The sequence below is a fragment of the Notolepis coatsorum genome (genome assembly GCF_963971535.1).
Source record: "Notolepis coatsorum genome assembly, chromosome: 10".
NCBI classification, from domain to species: Eukaryota; Metazoa; Chordata; class Actinopteri; order Aulopiformes; family Paralepididae; genus Notolepis; species Notolepis coatsorum.
The window spans coordinates 116,317,550-116,336,163 of record NC_140174.1 but is presented as its reverse complement, the minus strand read 5'-3'; the positions used below and the strand labels follow the sequence as shown (position 1 = coordinate 116,336,163).

The 18,614-nt window shown below is 45.9% G+C and overlaps 1 protein-coding gene across 1 annotated transcript in view; it reads left to right on the top strand.

The window, feature by feature from the left end:
* The window catches only part of atxn2 (ataxin 2), a 250,745-nt gene that overhangs the window by 146,961 nt on the left and 85,170 nt on the right, over positions 1-18,614 (top strand). The window contains exons 10-11 of the mRNA XM_084323938.1: positions 81-253; positions 3,859-4,134. Of these exons, the coding sequence (XP_084180064.1) occupies positions 81-253; positions 3,859-4,134 (449 nt within the window). The remainder of the gene's footprint in view (positions 1-80; positions 254-3,858; positions 4,135-18,614) is intronic.

The window sequence follows — 18,614 nt, the reverse complement described above, 5'->3', positions numbered from 1 at the left end:
TGTGGCACTTTCCTAGCGACCTTCACCCCAAAACTACATCCATTTGAGTCTCATGTTAGATGTGTGTGTGCGTGTTGTAGAGAGAACAAGTACATTCCACCCGGCCAGAGGAACCGAGAGGCCATGTCCTGGGGTCCGGGTCGTCAGAACTCTCCTCGCCTGGTCCAGAGCTCCGCCGGACCCCCTGCTCCCCGACCGGGTCCCCATGACTACAGCCCCAGCTCCGGAGCTGACCAGCGCGTGGTCAATGGAGGTACGTACCTCTGGTCATTTATCAGCCGGCTTTGTGGTAAAACGGTGCTACGTCGTCTGGTCATTATTAGGGATGCACCGATCCGACATTGATATGGGTATAGAATAAAAAAAAAAAAAAAATGTATCCACTTTTTCTCATTTTCTATTTTTCTCCCATCCCAATTTCGTGTATCCAATTCTCCCCTCCCCTGTCTTGAACGTTGCTCGACTATGCCCCCCACTGGTCGGTTGTAGGGAGGATAGAAGCCTTGCATCACGCGTTCCCTCCGGCACACGAGGAGGCAGCCTGTTGCATCTTTTCACCTGCCAGCGCGGACTCATTGGCGAAGTGTAACGTGTGGGAGGCTCACACTGCCCCCGCCATTTCCTGTCTCTGCTGTGCAGGCGTCCCCCAACCGACCTGTAGGAGTCGCTGTCCACAACGTCCAGATTATCACCCATCGACTTCCACCCGCTAACTCTGCCAATTGAGTTAGTATGACGACTGGCCCAAGCCGGAGTCAACGCCGACAGCCGGAGTCGAACCCGGTGTCTCATGCGTTGGTGACGAGCGCAATGTCCGCTGCGCCACCTTGACATTTTAAATTTGTTATAATCTTTTATTAATTTTTTTTTAATAATAATTTATAAAATAATAAATAACTTCAGTACATTTATATCTATGTGTTAATTTGTTACATTTAGTTTCACTAAGTTAGGAAAGTAATGTTTTAAGTCGAGCCTGATGTTGCCTTGCACAAAAGAATGATCCCAGTCTCTTCCACACAGTGAGGCATACAGTTTATTAATTGGACAATGGGTATCGGATCGGTCCTCTGTATCGGCCGATACCCAAAGCCCAGGTATCGGTATCGGGACTGAAATAGTCGGATCGGTACATCCCTAGTACGTCTGGTCATTATTAAGATCTGGGTTGAGGTGAGATTTACGGTTGATAACATCTTACGGTGTATAAAACACACACACGCACGCCAGTGGGGTTTGAAAGTATTTGATCAAATCTGAATCTGCTTATCGAATTAAAATCCCTTTCCTCAAGTATTTATTCAGGTAATTGTTTCCTCTGTAAATAATTTGTGTTGCTTTTATTGCATGCATCGTAAATAGCTTCATATTGACAGACATTTGCATTTAAAGGTACAGACACAGAAACAGCCCGTTGAGAACAGGACTGAAACAGGTATATAGGCTGCTAGAATGAGAACAGGACTGAAACAGAGAGGTTTAGAGGCTGCTAGAATGAGAACAGGACTGAAACAGAGAGGTTTAGAGGCTGCTAGAATGAGAACAGGACTGAAACAGAGAGGTATAGAGGCTGCTAGAATGAGAACAGGACTGAAACAGAGAGGTATAGAGGCTGCTAGAATGAGAACAGGACTGAAACAGAGAGGTTTAGAGGCTGCTAGAATGAGAACAGGACTGAAACAGAGAGGTATAGAGGCTGCTAGAATGAGAACAGGACTGAAACAGAGGTATAGAGGCTGCTAGAATGAGAACAGGGCTGAAACAGAGGTATAGAGGCTGCTAGAATGAGAACAGGACTGAAACAGTGGTATAGAGGCTGCTAGAATGAGAACAGGGCTGAAACTGAGAGGTACTATAGAGGCTGCTAGAATGAGAACAGGGCTGAAACAGAGGTATAGAGGCTGCTAGAATGAGAACAGAGCTGAAACAGAGAGGTATAGAGGCTGCTAGAATGAGAACAGAGCTGAAACAGAGAGGTATAGAGGCTGCTAGAATGAGAACAGAGCTGAAACAGAGAGGTATAGAGGCTTCTAGAATGAGAACAAGGCTGAAGCAGAGAGGTATAGAGGCTGCTAGAATGAGAACAGGACTCAAACAGAGGTATAGAGGCTGCTAGAATGAGAACAGGACTGAAACAGAGGTATAGAGGCTGCTAGAATGAGAACAGGGCTGAAACAGAGGTATAGAGGCTGCTAGAATGAGAACAGGGCTGAAACGGAGGTATAGAGTAGGGGTGGACGGTATGGTCTAAAATTTATATCACTGTATAATTTGAAGCATAGACGGTAACGGTATATATCACGGTATCAGTGTTTCTGTTATGAATAATTTTTTTTGCCTGATAGGCAGGCTATATAAAGAATGACATCCTCAAGGCATGTAGATTTATAATATTTTAACTTAAAACTAGGCTACTTTTGCGTATAAAGTCATTATATTCCAAATAAAATAAGTCCAGAGTCGAGACTCCGTGCTGCTCCCATTGCAAACAGCGGGGCTGGATGCTGGATTTTGCTAGAAGCATATGTAGCTGCAGAGCCGCAGAGCCAGGGGCGCTTTCAGGTCTGGTCACAGGCCCGCTCAACAGCGCCCCCCCACCCAACGGCTGAATTGCCAATGGCTGAATTGGAGTATTGCACAGTGCAATACTCCAATTCAGCCATTGGCAATTCAGCGCTGTTTGACGGGCCTGTGACCAGACCTGAAAGCGCCCCTGGCTCTGCGGCTCTGCAGCTGCATGCTATTCGCAAATCCACTGCTGCAGCCGTCCTCCCGCTGCAGCCGTCGTTATCATAACACTACACACATATCGTAATGTTTACAGCAAACTGTAGTTGATCACCAGGTATGTTTTATTAACGTAGAATAATTCATATAAGAAAAACGATAGGGAAATCTCTTACCTTTCTCCACTGGTTAAAAATGCCAGGAACTGAAATTGAAACTTGCTGTGCGCCGCGGTGATATGTGTTTATTATGAAATGACAATTGCGTGTTGACACGCCCACTGCGCGAAGCCTCCTAAATAACTTTTTCCAGTTTGCACATATCTATTATCTATGACTAATTCTATCTATTTTTAGGGGCAAATGCAATTGAAATAGTCGCGCTGTGGTTACATAACGTCATTGCTATTTTAGAGCTGCTCTACCGGTTACACGGTATAGTCAAAATCCATACCATAGAGCAAATTAATACCGTTTATACCGTATACCGTTTATACTGTCCACCCCTAGTATAGAGGCTGCTAGAATGAGAACAGGACTGAAACAGAGAGGTATAGAGGCTGCTAGAATGAGAACAGGACTGAAACAGAGGTATAGAGGCTGATAGAATGCATCATTTGAAAACCTATTTAACTTGTTGAAAAGGAATACAGTATTTGGAAAAATTTTGAAGGTTGAATGAAATTCTTCTTTTGTGTTTGCGGAGGGCTAGTCTGGCTTATCATTCCGCTATTTTTGTATTTATTTTAAACCAAGGGCAGACCTCTGTAAAAAGACTTTCTATGAAAGGATGAGAAGCTTCGAGAGAGTAAATTCAAACCGAGGATCCTTCTTTGTAATCGAATTATTTGGGTTACACAATGAATTGTGATCCACACACACGTCACACACTTACTGTACTGTTCTGTTTGGACAGCATACTTTCTGCTGGAAAAAGGTTTGGTTGTGTTGCATCTGTCATATAGTGGAACGTGTGATTGTACTTTTATCTTTTCATCATATTGCCTTCTCTCTTCAGTCTTCATGTATCCAATAGTTCTTCCTGCTTTGTTAATCACTCCCTTTTCTTTAATTAGTTCTCATCCACTGTCCGTCAATCCTTCTTTTTATCGTTTGTCCATCCCTCTCACAGGTTCATGCCATTGGCCCTCGCCCTGTCCGTCTCCCTCCTCCCGCCCCCCCTCTCGCTACCAGTCCGGCCCCTCCTCCCTGCCCCCCCGGGCCGCGACGCCCACCAGACCGCCCTCCAGACCCCCCTCTCGACCCTCGAGGCCTCTCTCCCATCCCTCTCACCCCTCCTCCTCCTTGGCCCACCACGGGCCTTCATCGTCAGCCTCCACCACCTCCTCCTCCGTGGCCCACCACGGGCCTACATCGTCAGCCCTGCCCAAGCGCATGTGCTCGGAAGGTACCCACAGCGCACCGTGTGTAGCAGGCCTGGGGGCTCCTCCGCATAACTTCGGCAGCGTTCACACTGCAGGCAAAAGTGGCCCAAATCAGATTTAGCTCATGTGTGCGAGACTCGGATCTTTTTTTTGTGAACGGCACATGTAGGGCCAATCTACGCCAGGATACGTCTTGAACGCGCTCACAACACTTTGACTTGGGCTGTCTTGTTACTCACTGTTTGATGTTGTTGATTGTTGCATCTTGATGGATTCGAACCGGTTGATTTCATGGAAGGAGTTGTGTAAAAGTTTCAAATAATAAGGGGGCAAACGACAAAAACAAGAACAGGCTCCAGACTTAAACTAAAAGGTTTCAAAACAAACGGGCGCAGTAAAAGGGTTCAAATAAACTCAAAATGATTCTAAACAAAGTCTTTCATTTCAATCTGCCGTGTGTGTGTGTGTGTGTGTGTGTGTAGAGAGCGAGCGGTTGAAAATCTGTATCTCTTCTGGCGTGCTTCACACACAGCTGTGCCCTAATTAATAGAGGACCATGGTGCCATTTTTCGAGGCGCCATTTAGTCAAAACTATTAAATCAAATTAAATGGCTCCTACAGCACAAATCATGTGGAATCTGCAATATTTTCAATTCCGATGTGGGCCACACTTTCATATGTGGTCCTGAATCGGATACAGGTGTGATTTGTTTTAATTATCTGGCCTCCACTGCAGTCGACTTATAAATTAAACCATAAAATGTGTCCTCCATGTCAAGTCCATCATCGGTATTGTTCATTTGCGCATGCGGGTCAGTTCAGGAGCAGTGACAGGTAAAGAATAATAAAGAATAACAGCCAAACAAAAATAATCTGATCTGGGCACTAATGCCTGCAGTTTGAACGACTGCAGGCAACAGTGGCCTTCTCATCCTTTTTTTTTATTGGATTTCTTTGCTCATACTGTATGTGATTCATGTGTTTTTTCTTTTTAACCCATTCTCCGCCATTCAAGTGTTAAGGCAGGTTTCTCCGCCATGCGTTGTCTGCCAATAACTCCGTAAGGCGTTTTTGAGATCAATATTTCATATTTTCGTCATGGTATTCGTCATGGTATTCGTCATGGTATTCATATTTCACCCACGGAGTCTTGGGTGATGCTGTCTGGGCCATCACAACTCTGCAACGCTTCAATACCGCCACCTCGTGGCCGATCGACGAGTTGCCAAACCGGAAGTGCTCGGTCCGTCCCCTATTTTCGTCCGGCCACTCGCTTATCGTCCCGGGGCTCAATACAGACACTGTCGATATTGATCTTTGCCATAACTCAATAATCAACATGATTTGGACGTGTATTAGTAATATACAAACCGGAAATGGATCGCATCGATCAACATCCCATAATTGGGATCTGTTTGCTGCACTCTCATCGCCCAACGCTACGAGGAGACTGGGGTGAGTTTCAGCGTTTTTCTTTATCATTTTCGATACAAACTGCTCTGATCAATATATCACCCTGAATCATTTAACGTCTGTCATTGAATTATATGATGGGTACAATGATGGGTACAATGCCCGGCAGAGAATGGGTTAACAGTGTGAACAACATAAATCACACAGAATCTGATCTTTTCAATTCTGATTTGGGTCACTTTCATATGTGGTCCTGAATCAGATACAGGTCTAATTTGGCTATTAACCCTCAAAAGCCAGGCGCAACACTAGACATGTTTTGCAAAACATTAAATATATTTGGATCCGTTTATGATAAAGACTCTTAGATTGTCATCAAACATTTTTGTGTATCTCTCCGTCTGTGCGCAGAAGTGAAGAATAGAATCTTGAAATATCTAGATTGGTTGTTTGCTCTGGAATGCATCTAATCCGCTGTATCTATCTATTTATCATATATCTGTCTGTCACTATAGCCAATGGAAATGCTAGAGATGGTCACGTGGACTGGGAGAACCAATGAAAATGTTCTAATTTCTCAATAGTCCAGTCCACTCCACAGGACGGGCCGTCGGATAGACTCACTGGTTGTGCGTAATGTAGGATGGATAGACCGATAGAGAGGCGGTTTTTATAATAAAATGGCAAAAAGACAAAGGTATAATATTCAGTGCAAACATTTATTATATATAATAATGGAAAGTAGAAAAAACTGATTGTTTACAGTTTATTATGCCACCTATGCAGCTCGTTTATTTTTATCCATTTTCTGCCTCTGCCACAAATGTATGTCTTAGTTATAAATTTCACTATCAATTTATTAAATTAGCCATTGTTTTTGGTTCTGGCCCGCCATATAATGGCTTGGAAAAGATTTTGTCCCGAGGCCAAACTTAATTGCCGACCCCGGCTCTAGATGGACATTCCATGGCTCAGTCCAGGACTGGTGGAGTTTCACCAGGTGGTCTGGCTGATCCTTATCCACCATACTGCACCAGCGTGCGGCTCTGTTCACACTGGAATCAGATACTGGCCACATAATATATATAATAATAATAATAATACTGTGAACAGCCAAACAAGAACATTTTGTCAGGCGACAAATGAAGCCTGGGATGTTCAGTCTCTACAAGCCCTGAAACGAACACTGAACAAACATTTCAAACCTTTATTTCAACTCGTAAGACACTGAGGTTACCCTCATTTACGGCAATGACAAACTTACAAAAAGTCTGTTTATCAACAATAAATAAGAATAAACAATAGAAAATCGGCTAAGACGGTTACAAGTTGCATATCTTTAAATGCTGCAAAAGAAGGAAGAACCTTCAGCTTCAGAGTCATTTGGAGGGCATTCCATGTATGGGAAGCAAAAGCAGTTTTTCCTAGTTCAGAGCAAGGAAACTATAACTGAAGGAAGGGTCATTACGTCAGAATACCAGCGGTTCTACATTGGTGCCAGACTTGGGTGCCAGTTCTATTGAAGGCTGTATTAATAGAATAAGAAATATACCATCTGAGGAAATATACATCAACCACTATATCGAACTTTAGCTAGTTAACAATGCAACAAATTGATTGATTCTGATATCCGAGGTAACGACCTGTTTAACCCTTTCACTGCCACACTACCAAATGGTTAACCCTTTCACTGCGACAATACAGAAGGTTAACCCTTTCACTGCCACACAAAGGGTTAAATGACGGCTGATCCCATCCAACTCCATGTCTGCCGAACCGAAAGTTTCCACACTGGGCACTGACGTGTGTTCGCGCGTTACACAGTGACGTGACGACTCTTCCTTCTTTTTACAGTTTACTCGGTTCAGAGCAAACTCGAGGAACCCTAAGAACCAACCAGTCATTTGAACGTATGGAATAGGTTCCAAGAGGGAAGTTTTACCAATGAGGGCTTTAAAAATAAACAAACGATAAAGGCTGCAGCCTGAGCCGACAGCCGGTACGAAGAGCAGCGCAGGTGCTCAACCCATCCCAGGGTTCGCACAAGGTCCTTGAAGTGCTTAAAGTGGTTGATTTTTGACAAAACAATTGAGGCCGGGAATTCCTTGAACAGCAAAAAAAATTTAACAAGGTGCTTAAAGGAAAACTCCAACATTTTGGGAAATTTGCTTATTTAACATCTTCCCTGGAGTTAGACAAGAAGATACATATAATACCTTTTTTGTCTCTGTGCATGCATTTAGCTTTGGGAACAGTCGCTCCGTTAGCATAGCTTAGCTTCATCACTGGAAGTGGGGGATATCAGGAGCCTGATGTTCCCTTACACTGTATACAGTCACGAAATACACTCCAAATACAACTCCAAAACGTTCATGTAAACATGTTGTGACCTGTGTATTCACCACGTGGATAAATAAAAAATAATTGAATTAGACAATTACGTTTTATATTACGGACGCTCTGAGCTAACCGGAGCTAACACAGATCAGGATGGTAAAGCATATATAATCACTTCCTTTCTGGGGTTTTCAAAATAAAAGTGCGACGTTTATAGCAGCGGAAAACGTTTATTTTGTACATTATCTAACGTTAACACGAACCTAAACTAACGTTACAACTAACCTAAAGTTAGTTCAGGTTCGTGTTAACGTTAGATAATGTACAAAATAAACGTTTTCCGCTGCTATAAACGTCGCACTTTTATTTTGAAAACCCCAGAAAGGAAGTCATTATATATGCTTTACCATCCTGATCTGTGTTAGCTCCGGTTAGCTCAGAGCGTCCGGTATAACAATACCAGCCATTGGATTACTGTTTTCTAAATTGGGGAGGCTTTTAATCGTCAAGGTAAGAGGATTTTAAGTCACGGTATCCATAAACTTCAATCGGTTCGGATCCTTTGAATGAATGAGTGTCAACAATCACGACGACACGTTGAAATCACTGGCTGCGCTCAGAGAGGAGTGGTTAGGCAAAAAATAGTTCAGAGTATATTTGCTTATAAAACGTAATTGTCTAATTCAATTATTTTTTATTTATCCACGTGGTGAATACACAGGTCACAACATGTTTACATGAACGTTTTGGAGTTGTATTTGGAGTGTATTTCGTGACTGTATACAGTGTAAGGGAACATCAGGCTCCTGATATCCCCCACTTCCAGTGATGAAGCTAAGCTACGCTAACTGAGCGACTGTTCCCAAAGCTAAATGCACGCACAGAGACAAAAAAGGTATGTATCTTCTTGTCTAACTCCAGGGAAGATGTTAAATAAGCTAATTTCCCAAAATGTTGGAGTTTTCCTTTAAAAACTCATTGAAATTCAAATCAACCATTCGCATTGAATGTTTTGTTCATCCATGATCAAATCTGACGAGTCGCTGTCTCACGCGCGCCAACTGCTTTTCCTCATTTCTTCGCATGTGATGCTCTAGCTGGCAAGCAGGCCAAGAAGATGCGTAAAAAAAACAACAGCATTTAAAAGTGAATTGTATCCTTCGAGTGACATCCTTGAAAATGAAAAATAGTGCACTCGCCTACCGCCGCAGAGACTCTGGATTCGAATCCAGCGGTCAGCGGTACCTCCGGCTTGGTCAGTCGTCCCGTTCGGTCGGGTGCGAGTCCTGGTTGTTGAAAACAGCGACTCCTACTGGTCGGTCGAGGGCGCCTGTTCAGCAGCGAGGGGATCTGGGGGAGATGGTTACGTTCTCCCAGTGAAACCCCTCACTGTCGGGTGAAAAGAAGCGGCTGGCGACTCCATGTATCAGAGGAGGCGTGTGGTGGTCTACACCCTCCCCAGAACGACAGTGGAGGCGTGTGGTGGTCTACACCCTCCCCAGAACAACAGTGGAGGCGTGTGGTGGTCTACACCCTCCCCAGAACGACAGTGGAGGCGTGTGGTGGTCTACACCCTCCCCAGAACAACAGTGGAGGCGTGTGGTGGTCTACACCCTCCCCAGAACAACAGTGGAGGCGTGTGGTGGTCTACACCCTCCCCAGAACAACAGTGGAGGCGTGTGGTGGTCTACACCCTCCCCAGAACAACAGTGGAGGCGTGTGGTGGTCTACACCCTCCCCAGAACAACAGTGGAGGCGTGTGGTGGTCTACACCCTCCCCAGAACGACAGTGGAGGCGTGTGGTGGTCTACACCCTCCCCAGAACAACAGTGGAGGCGTGTGGTGGTCTACACCCTCCCCAGAACAACAGTGGAGGCGTGTGGTGGTCTACACCCTCCCCAGAACGACAGTGGAGGCGTGTGGTGGTCTACACCCTCCCCAGAACAACAGTGGAGGCGTGTGGTGGTCTACACCCTCCCCAGAACGACAGTGTCCTCCTCCTCCCTCCTCTCCACACATATCTCAACTTCTTTTGAAACACTGGGCAGCTAGCTGTGTAACTAACTCCACTAAACACTGCATGCTTCTGTCACTCTGGGTCATTCTCTCTCCTAGTGCTCTCTCTCTCCTTGTTCTCTCTCCTAGTGCTCTCTCTCCTTGTTCTCTTTCCTATTGCTCTCGCCTTGTTCTCTCTCCTAGTGCTCTCTCTCTCCTTGTTCTCTTTCCTAGTGCTCTCTCCTTGTTCTCTCTCTCCTAGTGCTCTCTCCTTGTTCTCTCTCCTAGTGCTCTCTCTCCTTGTTCTCTCTCCTAGTGCTCTCTCTCTCCTTGTTCTCTCTCCTAGTGCTCTCTCTCCTTGTTCTCTCTCTCCTTGTTCTCTCTCCTAGTGTGCTCTCTCTCCTTGTTCTCTCTCCTAGTGTTCTCGCTCTCTGTTCTCTCTCCTAGTGCTCTCTCTCTCCTTGTTCTCTCCTAGTGTTCTCTCCTTGTTCTCTCTCCTAGTGCTCTCTCTCCTTGATCTCTCTCCTAGTGTTCTCTCTCTCTCTCCTTGTTCTCTCTCCTAGTGCTCTCTCTCCTTGATCTCTCCTAGTGTTCTCTCTCTCTCCTTGTTCTATTTCCTAGTGCTCTCTCTCCTTGTTCTCTTTCCTAGTGTTCTCTCTCTCCTTGTTCTCTCTCCTAGTGCTCTCTCTCTCTTTGTTCTCTTTCCTAGTGTTCTCTCTCTCTCTTTGTTCTCTTTCCTAGTGCTCTCTCTCTCCTAGTTCTCTCCTAGTGCTCTCTCTTTGTTCTCTTTCCTAGTGTTCTCTCTCTCTCTTTGTTCGCTCTCCTAGTGCTCTCTCTCTCCTTGTTCTCTCTCCTAGTGCTCTCTTTGTTCTCTTTCCTAGTGTTCTCTCTCTCTTTGTTCTCTCTCCTAGTGCTCTCTCTCTTTGGTCTCTCCTAGTGCTCTCTCTCTCTTTGGTCTCTCTCCTAGTGCTCTCTCTCTTTGTTCTCTTTCCTAGTGCTCTCTCTCTCCTTGTTCTCTCTCCTAGTGTTCTCTCTCTCCTAGTGTGCTCTCTCTCTCCTTGTTCTCTCTCCTAGTGCTCTCTTTGTTCTCTTTCCTAGTGTTCTCTCTCTCTCTTTGTTCGCTCTCCTAGTGCTCTCTCTCTCCTTGTTCTCTCTCCTAGTGCTCTCTTTGTTCTCTTTCCTAGTGTTCTCTCTCTCTTTGTTCTCTCTCCTAGTGCTCTCTCTCTCTTTGGTCTCTCTCCTAGTGCTCTCTCTCTCTTTGGTCTCTCCTAGTGCTCTCTCTCTTTGTTCTCTTTCCTAGTGCTCTCTCTCTCCTTGTTCTCTCTCCTAGTGTTCTCTCTCTCCTAGTGTGCTCTCTCTCTCTTTGTTCTCTCTCCTAGTGTTCTCTCTCGTTCTCTCTCCTAGTGTTCTCTCTCTCTCTCCTTGTTCTTTGTTCTCTTTCCTAGTGCTCTCTCTCTCCTAGTGTTCTCTCTCCTAGTGTTCTTTCTCTCTCCTTGTTCTCTCTCCTAGTGTTCTTTCTCTCTCCTTGTTCTCTCTCCTAGTGCTCTCTCCTTGTTCTCTCTCCTAGTGTTCTCTCTCTCCTTGTTCTCTCTCCTAGTGCTCTCTCTCCCTGATCTCTCTCCTAGTGTTCTCTCTCTCTCCTTGATCTCTCTCCTAGTGTTCTCTCTCTCTCCTTGTTCTCTCTCCTAGTGCTCTCTCTCCTTGTTCTCTCTCCTAGTGTTCTCTCTCCTAGTGTTCTCTCTCTCCTTGTTCTCTCTCCTAGTGCTCTCTCTCTTTGTTCTCTTTCCTAGTGTTCTCTCTCTTTGTTCTCTTTCCTAGTGCTCTCTCTCTCCTAGTTCTCTCCTAGTGCTCTCTTTGTTCTCTTTCCTAGTGTTCTCTCTCTCTCTTTGTTCTCTCTCCTAGTGCTCTCTCTCTCTTTGGTCTCTCTCCTAGTGCTCTCTCTCTTTGGTCTCTCTCCTAGTGTCTCTCTCCTTGTTGTTTGTTCTCTTTCCTAGTGCTCTCTCTCTCTTTGTTCTCTCTCCTAGTGTTCTCTCTCTCCTTGTTCTTTGTTCTCTTTCCTAGTGTTCTCTCTCCTAGTGTTCTCTCTCCTAGTGTTCTTTCTCTCTCCTTGTTCTCTCTCCTAGTGCTCTCCTTGTTCTCTCTCCTAGTGTTCTCTCTCTCCTTGTTCTCTCTCCTTGTTCTCTCTCCTTGTTCTCTCTCCTAGTGTTCTCTCTCCTAGTGCTCTCTCTCTTTGTTCTCTCTCTCCTTGTTCTCTCCCCTAGTGCTCTCTCTCTCCTTGTTCTTTCCTAGTGTTCTCTCTCCTTGTTCTCTCTCCTAGTGCTCTCTCCTTGTTCTCTCTCCTAGTGCTCTCTCTCCTTGTTCTCTCTCCTAGTGCTCTCTCTCTCCTTGTTCTCTCTCCTAGTGCTCTCCTTGTTCTCTCTCCTAGTGCTCTCTCTCCTTGTTCTCTCTCCTAGTGTTCTCTCTCCTAGTGCTCTCTCTCTTTGTTCTCTCTCTCCTTGTTCTCTCCCCTAGTGCTCTCTCTCTCCTTGTTCTTTCCTAGTGTTCTCTCTCCTTGTTCTCTCTCCTAGTGCTCTCTCCGTGTTCTCTCTCCTAGTGCTCTCTCTCCTTGTTCTCTCTCCTAGTGCTCTCTCTCTCCTTGTTCTCTCTCCTAGTGCTCTCCATGTTCTCTCTCCTAGTGCTCTCTCTCCTTGTTCTCTCTCCTAGTGTTCTCTCTCCTTGTTCTCTCTCCTAGTGCTCTCTCTCCTTGTTCTCTCTCCTAGTGTTCTCTCTCCTAGTGTTCTTTCTCTCTCCTTGTTCTCTCTCCTAGTGCTCTCTCTCCTTGTTCTCTCTCCTAGTGTTCTCTCTCTCCTTGTTCTCTCTCCTTGTTCTCTCTCCTAGTGTTCTCTCTCCTAGTGCTCTCTCTCCTTGTTCTCTCTCCTAGTGTTCTCTCTCCTTGTTCTCTCTCCTAGTGCTCTCTCTCCTTGTTCTCTCTCCTAGTGTTCTCTCTCCTAGTGTTCTTTCTCTCTCCTTGTTCTCTCTCCTAGTGCTCTCTCTCCTTGTTCTCTCTCCTAGTGTTCTCTCTCTCCTTGTTCTCTCTCCTTGTTCTCTCTCCTAGTGCTCTCTCTCTCCTTGTTCTTTCCTAGTGTTCTCTCTCCTTGTTCTCTCTCCTAGTGCTCTCTCCTTGTTCTCTCTCCTAGTGCTCTCTCTCCTTGTTCTCTCTCCTAGTGCTCTCTCTCTCCTTGTTCTCTCTCCTAGTGCTCTCCTTGTTCTCTCTCCTAGTGCTCTCTCTCCTTGTTCTCTCTCCTAGTGTTCTCTCTCCTTGTTCTCTCTCCTAGTGCTCTCTCTCTCCTTGTTCTCTCTCCTAGTGCTCTCTCCTTGTTCTCTCTCCTAGTGCTCTCTCTCTCCTTGTTCTCTCTCCTAGTGCTCTCTCTCCTTGTTCTCTCCTAGTGCTCTCTCCTTGTTCTCTCTCCTAGTGCTCTCTCTCTCCTAGTGCTCTCTCTCTTTGTTCTCTCTCTCTCCTTGTTCTCTCTCTCTCCTTGTTCTCTCTCCTAGTGTTCTCTCTCCTTGTTCTCTCTCCTAGTGCTCTCCTAGTGTTCTCTCTCTCTCCTTGTTCTCTCTCCTAGTGTTCTCTCTATCTCGTTCTCTCTCCTAGTGCTCTCTTTGTTCTCTTCCCTAGTGTTCTCTCTCTCTTTGGTCTCTCCTAGTGCTCTCTCTTTGGTCTCTCTCCTAGTGTTCTCTCTCCTAGTGTTCTCTCTCTCTCTCTCCTTGTTCTTTGTTCTCTTTCCTAGTGCTCTCTCTCTCTTTGTTCTCTCTCCTAGTGTTCTCTCTCCTGTTCTCTCTCCTAGTGTTCTCTCTCTCCTTGTTCTTTGTTCTCTTTCCTAGTGCTCTCTCTCTCTTTGTTCTCTCTCCTAGTGTTCTCTCTCTCGTTCTCTCTCCTAGTGTTCTCTCTCTCCTTGTTCTTTGTTCTCTTTCCTAGTGTTCTCTCTCCTAGTGTTCTCTCCTTGTTCTCTCTCTCTCCTAGTGCTCTCTCTCTCTCCTTGTTCTCTCTCCTAGTGTTCTCTCTCCTAGTGCTCTCTCTCTCCTTGCTCTCTCTCCTAGTGCTCTCTCCTTGTTCTCTCTCCTAGTGCTCTCTCTCTCCTAGTGTTCTCTCTCCTAGTTCTCTATCTCTCCTTGTTCTCTTTCCTAGTGTTCTCTCTCTCCTAGTGCTCTCTCTCCTTGTTCTCTCTCCTAGTGTTCTCTCTCTCCTTGTTCTCTCTCCTAGTGTTCTCTCTCTCCTTGTTCTCTCTCCTTGTTCTCTCTCTCCTTGTTCTTTCTCTCTCCTTGTTCTCTCTCCTTGTTCTCTCTCCTAGTGCTCTCGCTCTCTCCTTGTTCTCTCTCCTAGTGTTCTCTCTCTCTCCTTGTTCTCTCCTAGTGCTATCTCTCTCCTTGTTCTCTCTCTCCTTGTTCTCTCTCCTAGTGCTCTCTCTCTTTGTTCTCTTTCCTAGTGCTCTCTCTCTCCTTGTTCTCTCTCCTAGTGCTCTCGCTCTCTCCTTGTTCTCTCTCCTTGTTCTCTCTCCTAGTCCTCTCTCTCTCATTGTTCTCTTTCCTAGTGCTCTCTCACTCTCCTCTCTCCTAGTGCTCTCTCTTTGTTCTCTTTCCTAGTGCTCTCTCTCTCCTAGTGTTCTCTCTCTCCTTGTTCTCTCTCCTAGTGTTCTCTCTCTCTTTGTTCTCTCTCCTAGTGCTCTCTCTTTGTTCTCTTTCCTAGTGCTCTCTCTCTCCTTGTTCTCTCCTAGTGTTCTCTCTCTCCTTGTTCTCTCTCCTAGTGTTCTCTCTCCTAGTGTTCTCTCTCCTAGTGTTCTCTCTCTCTCCTTGTTCTCTCTCCTAGTGTTCTCTCTCCTAGTGCTCTCTCTCTCCTTGTTCTCTCTCCTAGTGTTCTCTCTCTCCTTGTTCTCTCTCCTAGTGCTCTCTCTCTCCTTGTTCTCTTTCCTAGTGTTCTCTCTCCTAGTGCTCTCTCTCCTTGTTCTCTCTCCTAGTGTTCTCTCTCTCCTTGTTCTCTCTCCTAGTGTTCTCTCTCTCCTTGTTCTCTCTCCTAGTGTTCTCGCTCTCTCCTTGTTCTCTCTCCTAGTGTTCTCTCTCCTTGTTCTCTCTCCTAGTGTTCTCGCTCTCTCCTTGTTCTCTCTCCTAGTGCTCTCTCTCCTTGTTCTCTCTCCTAGTGTTCTCTCTCTCCTTGTTCTCTCTCCTTGTTCTCTCTCTCCTTGTTCTCTCTCCTTGTTCTCTCTCCTAGTGCTCTCTCTCCTTGTTCTCTCTCCTAGTGCTCTCTCTCCTTGTTCTCTCTCCTAGTGCTCTCTCTCCTTGTTCTCTCTCCTAGTGCTCTCTCTCCTTGTTCTCTCTCCTAGTGCTCTCTCTCTCCTTGTTCTCTCTCCTAGTGCTCTCTCTCCTTGTTCTCTCTCCTAGTGTTCTCTCTCTCTCCTTGTTCTCTCCTAGTGCTATCTCTCTCCTTGTTCTCTCTCTCCTTGTTCTCTCTCTTTGTTCTCTTTCCTAGTGCTCTCTCTCCTTGTTCTCTCTCCTAGTGCTCTCGCTCTCTCCTTGTTCTCTCTCCTTGTTCTCTCTCCTAGTGCTCTCTCTCTCATTGTTCTCTTTCCTAGTGCTCTCTCACTCTCCTCTCTCCTAGTGCTCTCTCTTTGTTCTCTTTCCTAGTGCTCTCTCTCCTAGTGTTCTCTCTCTCCTTGTTCTCTCTCCTAGTGTTCTCTCTCTCTTTGTTCTCTCTCCTAGTGCTCTCTCTCTTTGTTCTCTTTCCTAGTGCTCTCTCCTTGTTCTCTCCTAGTGTTCTCTCTCTCTATCTCTATCTCTCTCTCTCTCTCTCTCTCTCTCTCTCTCTCTCTCTCTCCTTGTTCTCTCTCCTAGTGTTCTCTCTCTCCTTGTTCTCTCTCTTTGTTCTCTTTCCTAGTGCTCTCTCTCTTCTCTTTCCTAGTGCTCTCTCTCTCTCCTTGTTCTCTATCCTAGTGCTCTCTCTCTTTGTTCTCTTTCCTAGTGCTCTCTCTCCTTGTTCTCTCTCCTAGTGTTCTCTCTCTCCTTGTTCTCTTTCTTAGTGCTCTCTCTCTCCTTGTTCTCTCTCTCCTTGTTCTCTCTCTCCTTGTTCTCTCTCCTAGTGCTCTCTCTCTCTTTGTTCTCTTTCCTAGTGCTCTCTCTCTCCTTGTTCTCTCTCCTAGTGCTCTCGCTCTCTCCTTGTTCTCTCTCCTTGTTCTCTCTCCTAGTGCTCTCTCTCTCATTGTTCTCTTTCCTAGTGCTCTCTCACTCCTCTCTCCTAGTGCTCTCTCTTTGTTCTCTTTCCTAGTGCTCTCTCTCCTAGTGTTCTCTCTCTCCTTGTTCTCTCTCCTAGTGTTCTCTCTCTCTTTGTTCTCTCTCCTAGTGCTCTCTCTCTTTGTTCTCTTTCCTAGTGCTCTCTCTCTCCTTGCTCTCTCCTAGTGTTCTCTCTCTCCCTGTTCTCTCTCCTAGTGTTCTCTCTCCTAGTGTTCTCTCTCCTAGTGTTCTCTCTCTCTCCTTGTTCTCTCTCCTAGTGTTCTCTCTCCTAGTGCTCTCTCTCTCCTTGTTCTCTCTCCTAGTGTTCTCTCTCTCTCCTTGTTCTCTCTCCTAGTGCTCTCTCTCTCCTAGTGTTCTCTATCTCTCCTTGTTCTCTTTCCTAGTGTTCTCTCTCTCCTAGTGCTCTCTCTCCTTGTTCTCTCCTAGTGTTCTCTCTCTCCTTGTTCTCTCTCCTAGTGTTCTCTCTCTCCTTGTTCTCTCTCCTAGTGTTCTCGCTCTCTCCTTGTTCTCTCTCCTAGTGTTCTCTCTCCTTGTTCTCTCTCCTAGTGCTCTCTCTCCTTGTTCTCTCTCCTAGTGCTCTCTCTCCTTGTTCTCTCTCCTAGTGCTCTCTCTCTCGTTCTCTCTCCTAGTGTTCTCTCTCTCTCCTTGTTCTCCCCTAGTGCTATCTCTCTCCTTGTTCTCTCTCTCCTTGTTCTCTCTCCTAGTGCTCTCTCTCTTTGTTCTCTTTCCTAGTGCTCTCTCTCTCCTTGTTCTCTCTCCTAGTGCTCTCGCTCTCTCCTTGTTCTCTCTCCTTGTTCTCTCTCCTAGTGCTCTCTCTCTCATTGTTCTCTTTCCTAGTGCTCTCTCACTCTCCTCTCTCCTAGTGCTCTCTCTTTGTTCTCTTTCCTAGTGCTCTCTCTCCTAGTGTTCTCTCTCTCCTTGTTCTCTCTCCTAGTGTTCTCTCTCTCTTTGTTCTCTCTCCTAGTGCTCTCTCTTTGTTCTCTTTCCTAGTGCTCTCTCTCTCCTTGTTCTCTCCTAGTGTTCTCTCTCTCCTTGTTCTCTCTCCTAGTGTTCTCTCTCCTAGTGTTCTCTCTCCTAGTGTTCTCTCTCTCTCCTTGTTCTCTCTCCTAGTGTTCTCTCTCCTAGTGCTCTCTCTCTCCTTGTTCTCTCTCCTAGTGTTCTCTCTCTCCTTGTTCTCTCTCCTAGTGCTCTCTCTCTCCTTGTTCTCTCTCCTAGTGTTCTCTCTCCTAGTGCTCTCTCTCCTTGTTCTCTCTCCTAGTGTTCTCTCTCTCCTTGTTCTCTCTCCTAGTGTTCTCTCTCTCCTTGTTCTCTCTCCTAGTGTTCTCGCTCTCTCCTTGTTCTCTCTCCTAGTGTTCTCTCTCCTTGTTCTCTCTCCTAGTGTTCTCGCTCTCTCCTTGTTCTCTCTCCTAGTGCTCTCTCTCCTTGTTCTCTCTCCTAGTGTTCTCTCTCTCCTTGTTCTCTCTCCTTGTTCTCTCTCTCCTTGTTCTCTCTCCTTGTTCTCTCTCCTAGTGCTCTCTCTCCTTGTTCTCTCTCCTAGTGCTCTCTCTCCTTGTTCTCTCTCCTAGTGCTCTCTCTCCTTGTTCTCTCTCCTAGTGCTCTCTCCTTGTTCTCTCTCCTAGTGCTCTCTCTCTCCTTGTTCTCTCTCCTAGTGCTCTCTCTCCTTGTTCTCTCTCCTAGTGTTCTCTCTCTCTCCTTGTTCTCTCCTAGTGCTATCTCTCTCCTTGTTCTCTCTCTCCTTGTTCTCTCTCCTAGTGCTCTCTCTCTTTGTTCTCTTTCCTAGTGCTCTCTCTCCTTGTTCTCTCTCCTAGTGCTCTCGCTCTCTCCTTGTTCTCTCTCCTTGTTCTCTCTCCTAGTGCTCTCTCTCTCATTGTTCTCTTTCCTAGTGCTCTCTCACTCTCCTCTCTCCTAGTGCTCTCTCTTTGTTCTCTTTCCTAGTGCTCTCTCTCCTAGTGTTCTCTCTCTCCTTGTTCTCTCTCCTAGTGTTCTCTCTCTCTTTGTTCTCTCTCCTAGTGCTCTCTCTCTTTGTTCTCTTTCCTAGTGCTCTCTCCTTGTTCTCTCCTAGTGTTCTCTCTCTCTCTATCTATCTCTCTCTCTCTCTCTCTCTCTCTCTCTCTCTCTCTCTCTCTCTCTCTCCTTGTTCTCTCTCCTAGTGTTCTCTCTCTCCTTGTTCTCTCTCTTTGTTCTCTTTCCTAGTGCTCTCTCTCTTCTCTTTCCTAGTGCTCTCTCTCTCTCCTTGTTCTCTTTCCTAGTGCTCTCTCTCTTTGTTCTCTTTCCTAGTGCTCTCTCTCCTTGTTCTCTCTCCTAGTGTTCTCTCTCTCCTTGTTCTCTTTCCTAGTGCTCTCTCTCTCCTTGTTCTCTCTCTCCTTGTTCTCTCTCTCCTTGTTCTCTCTCTCCTTGTTCTCTCTCCTAGTGCTCTCTCTTTGTTCTCTTTCCTAGTGCTCTCTCTCTCCTTGTTCTCTCTCCTAGTGCTCTCGCTCTCTCCTTGTTCTCTCTCCTTGTT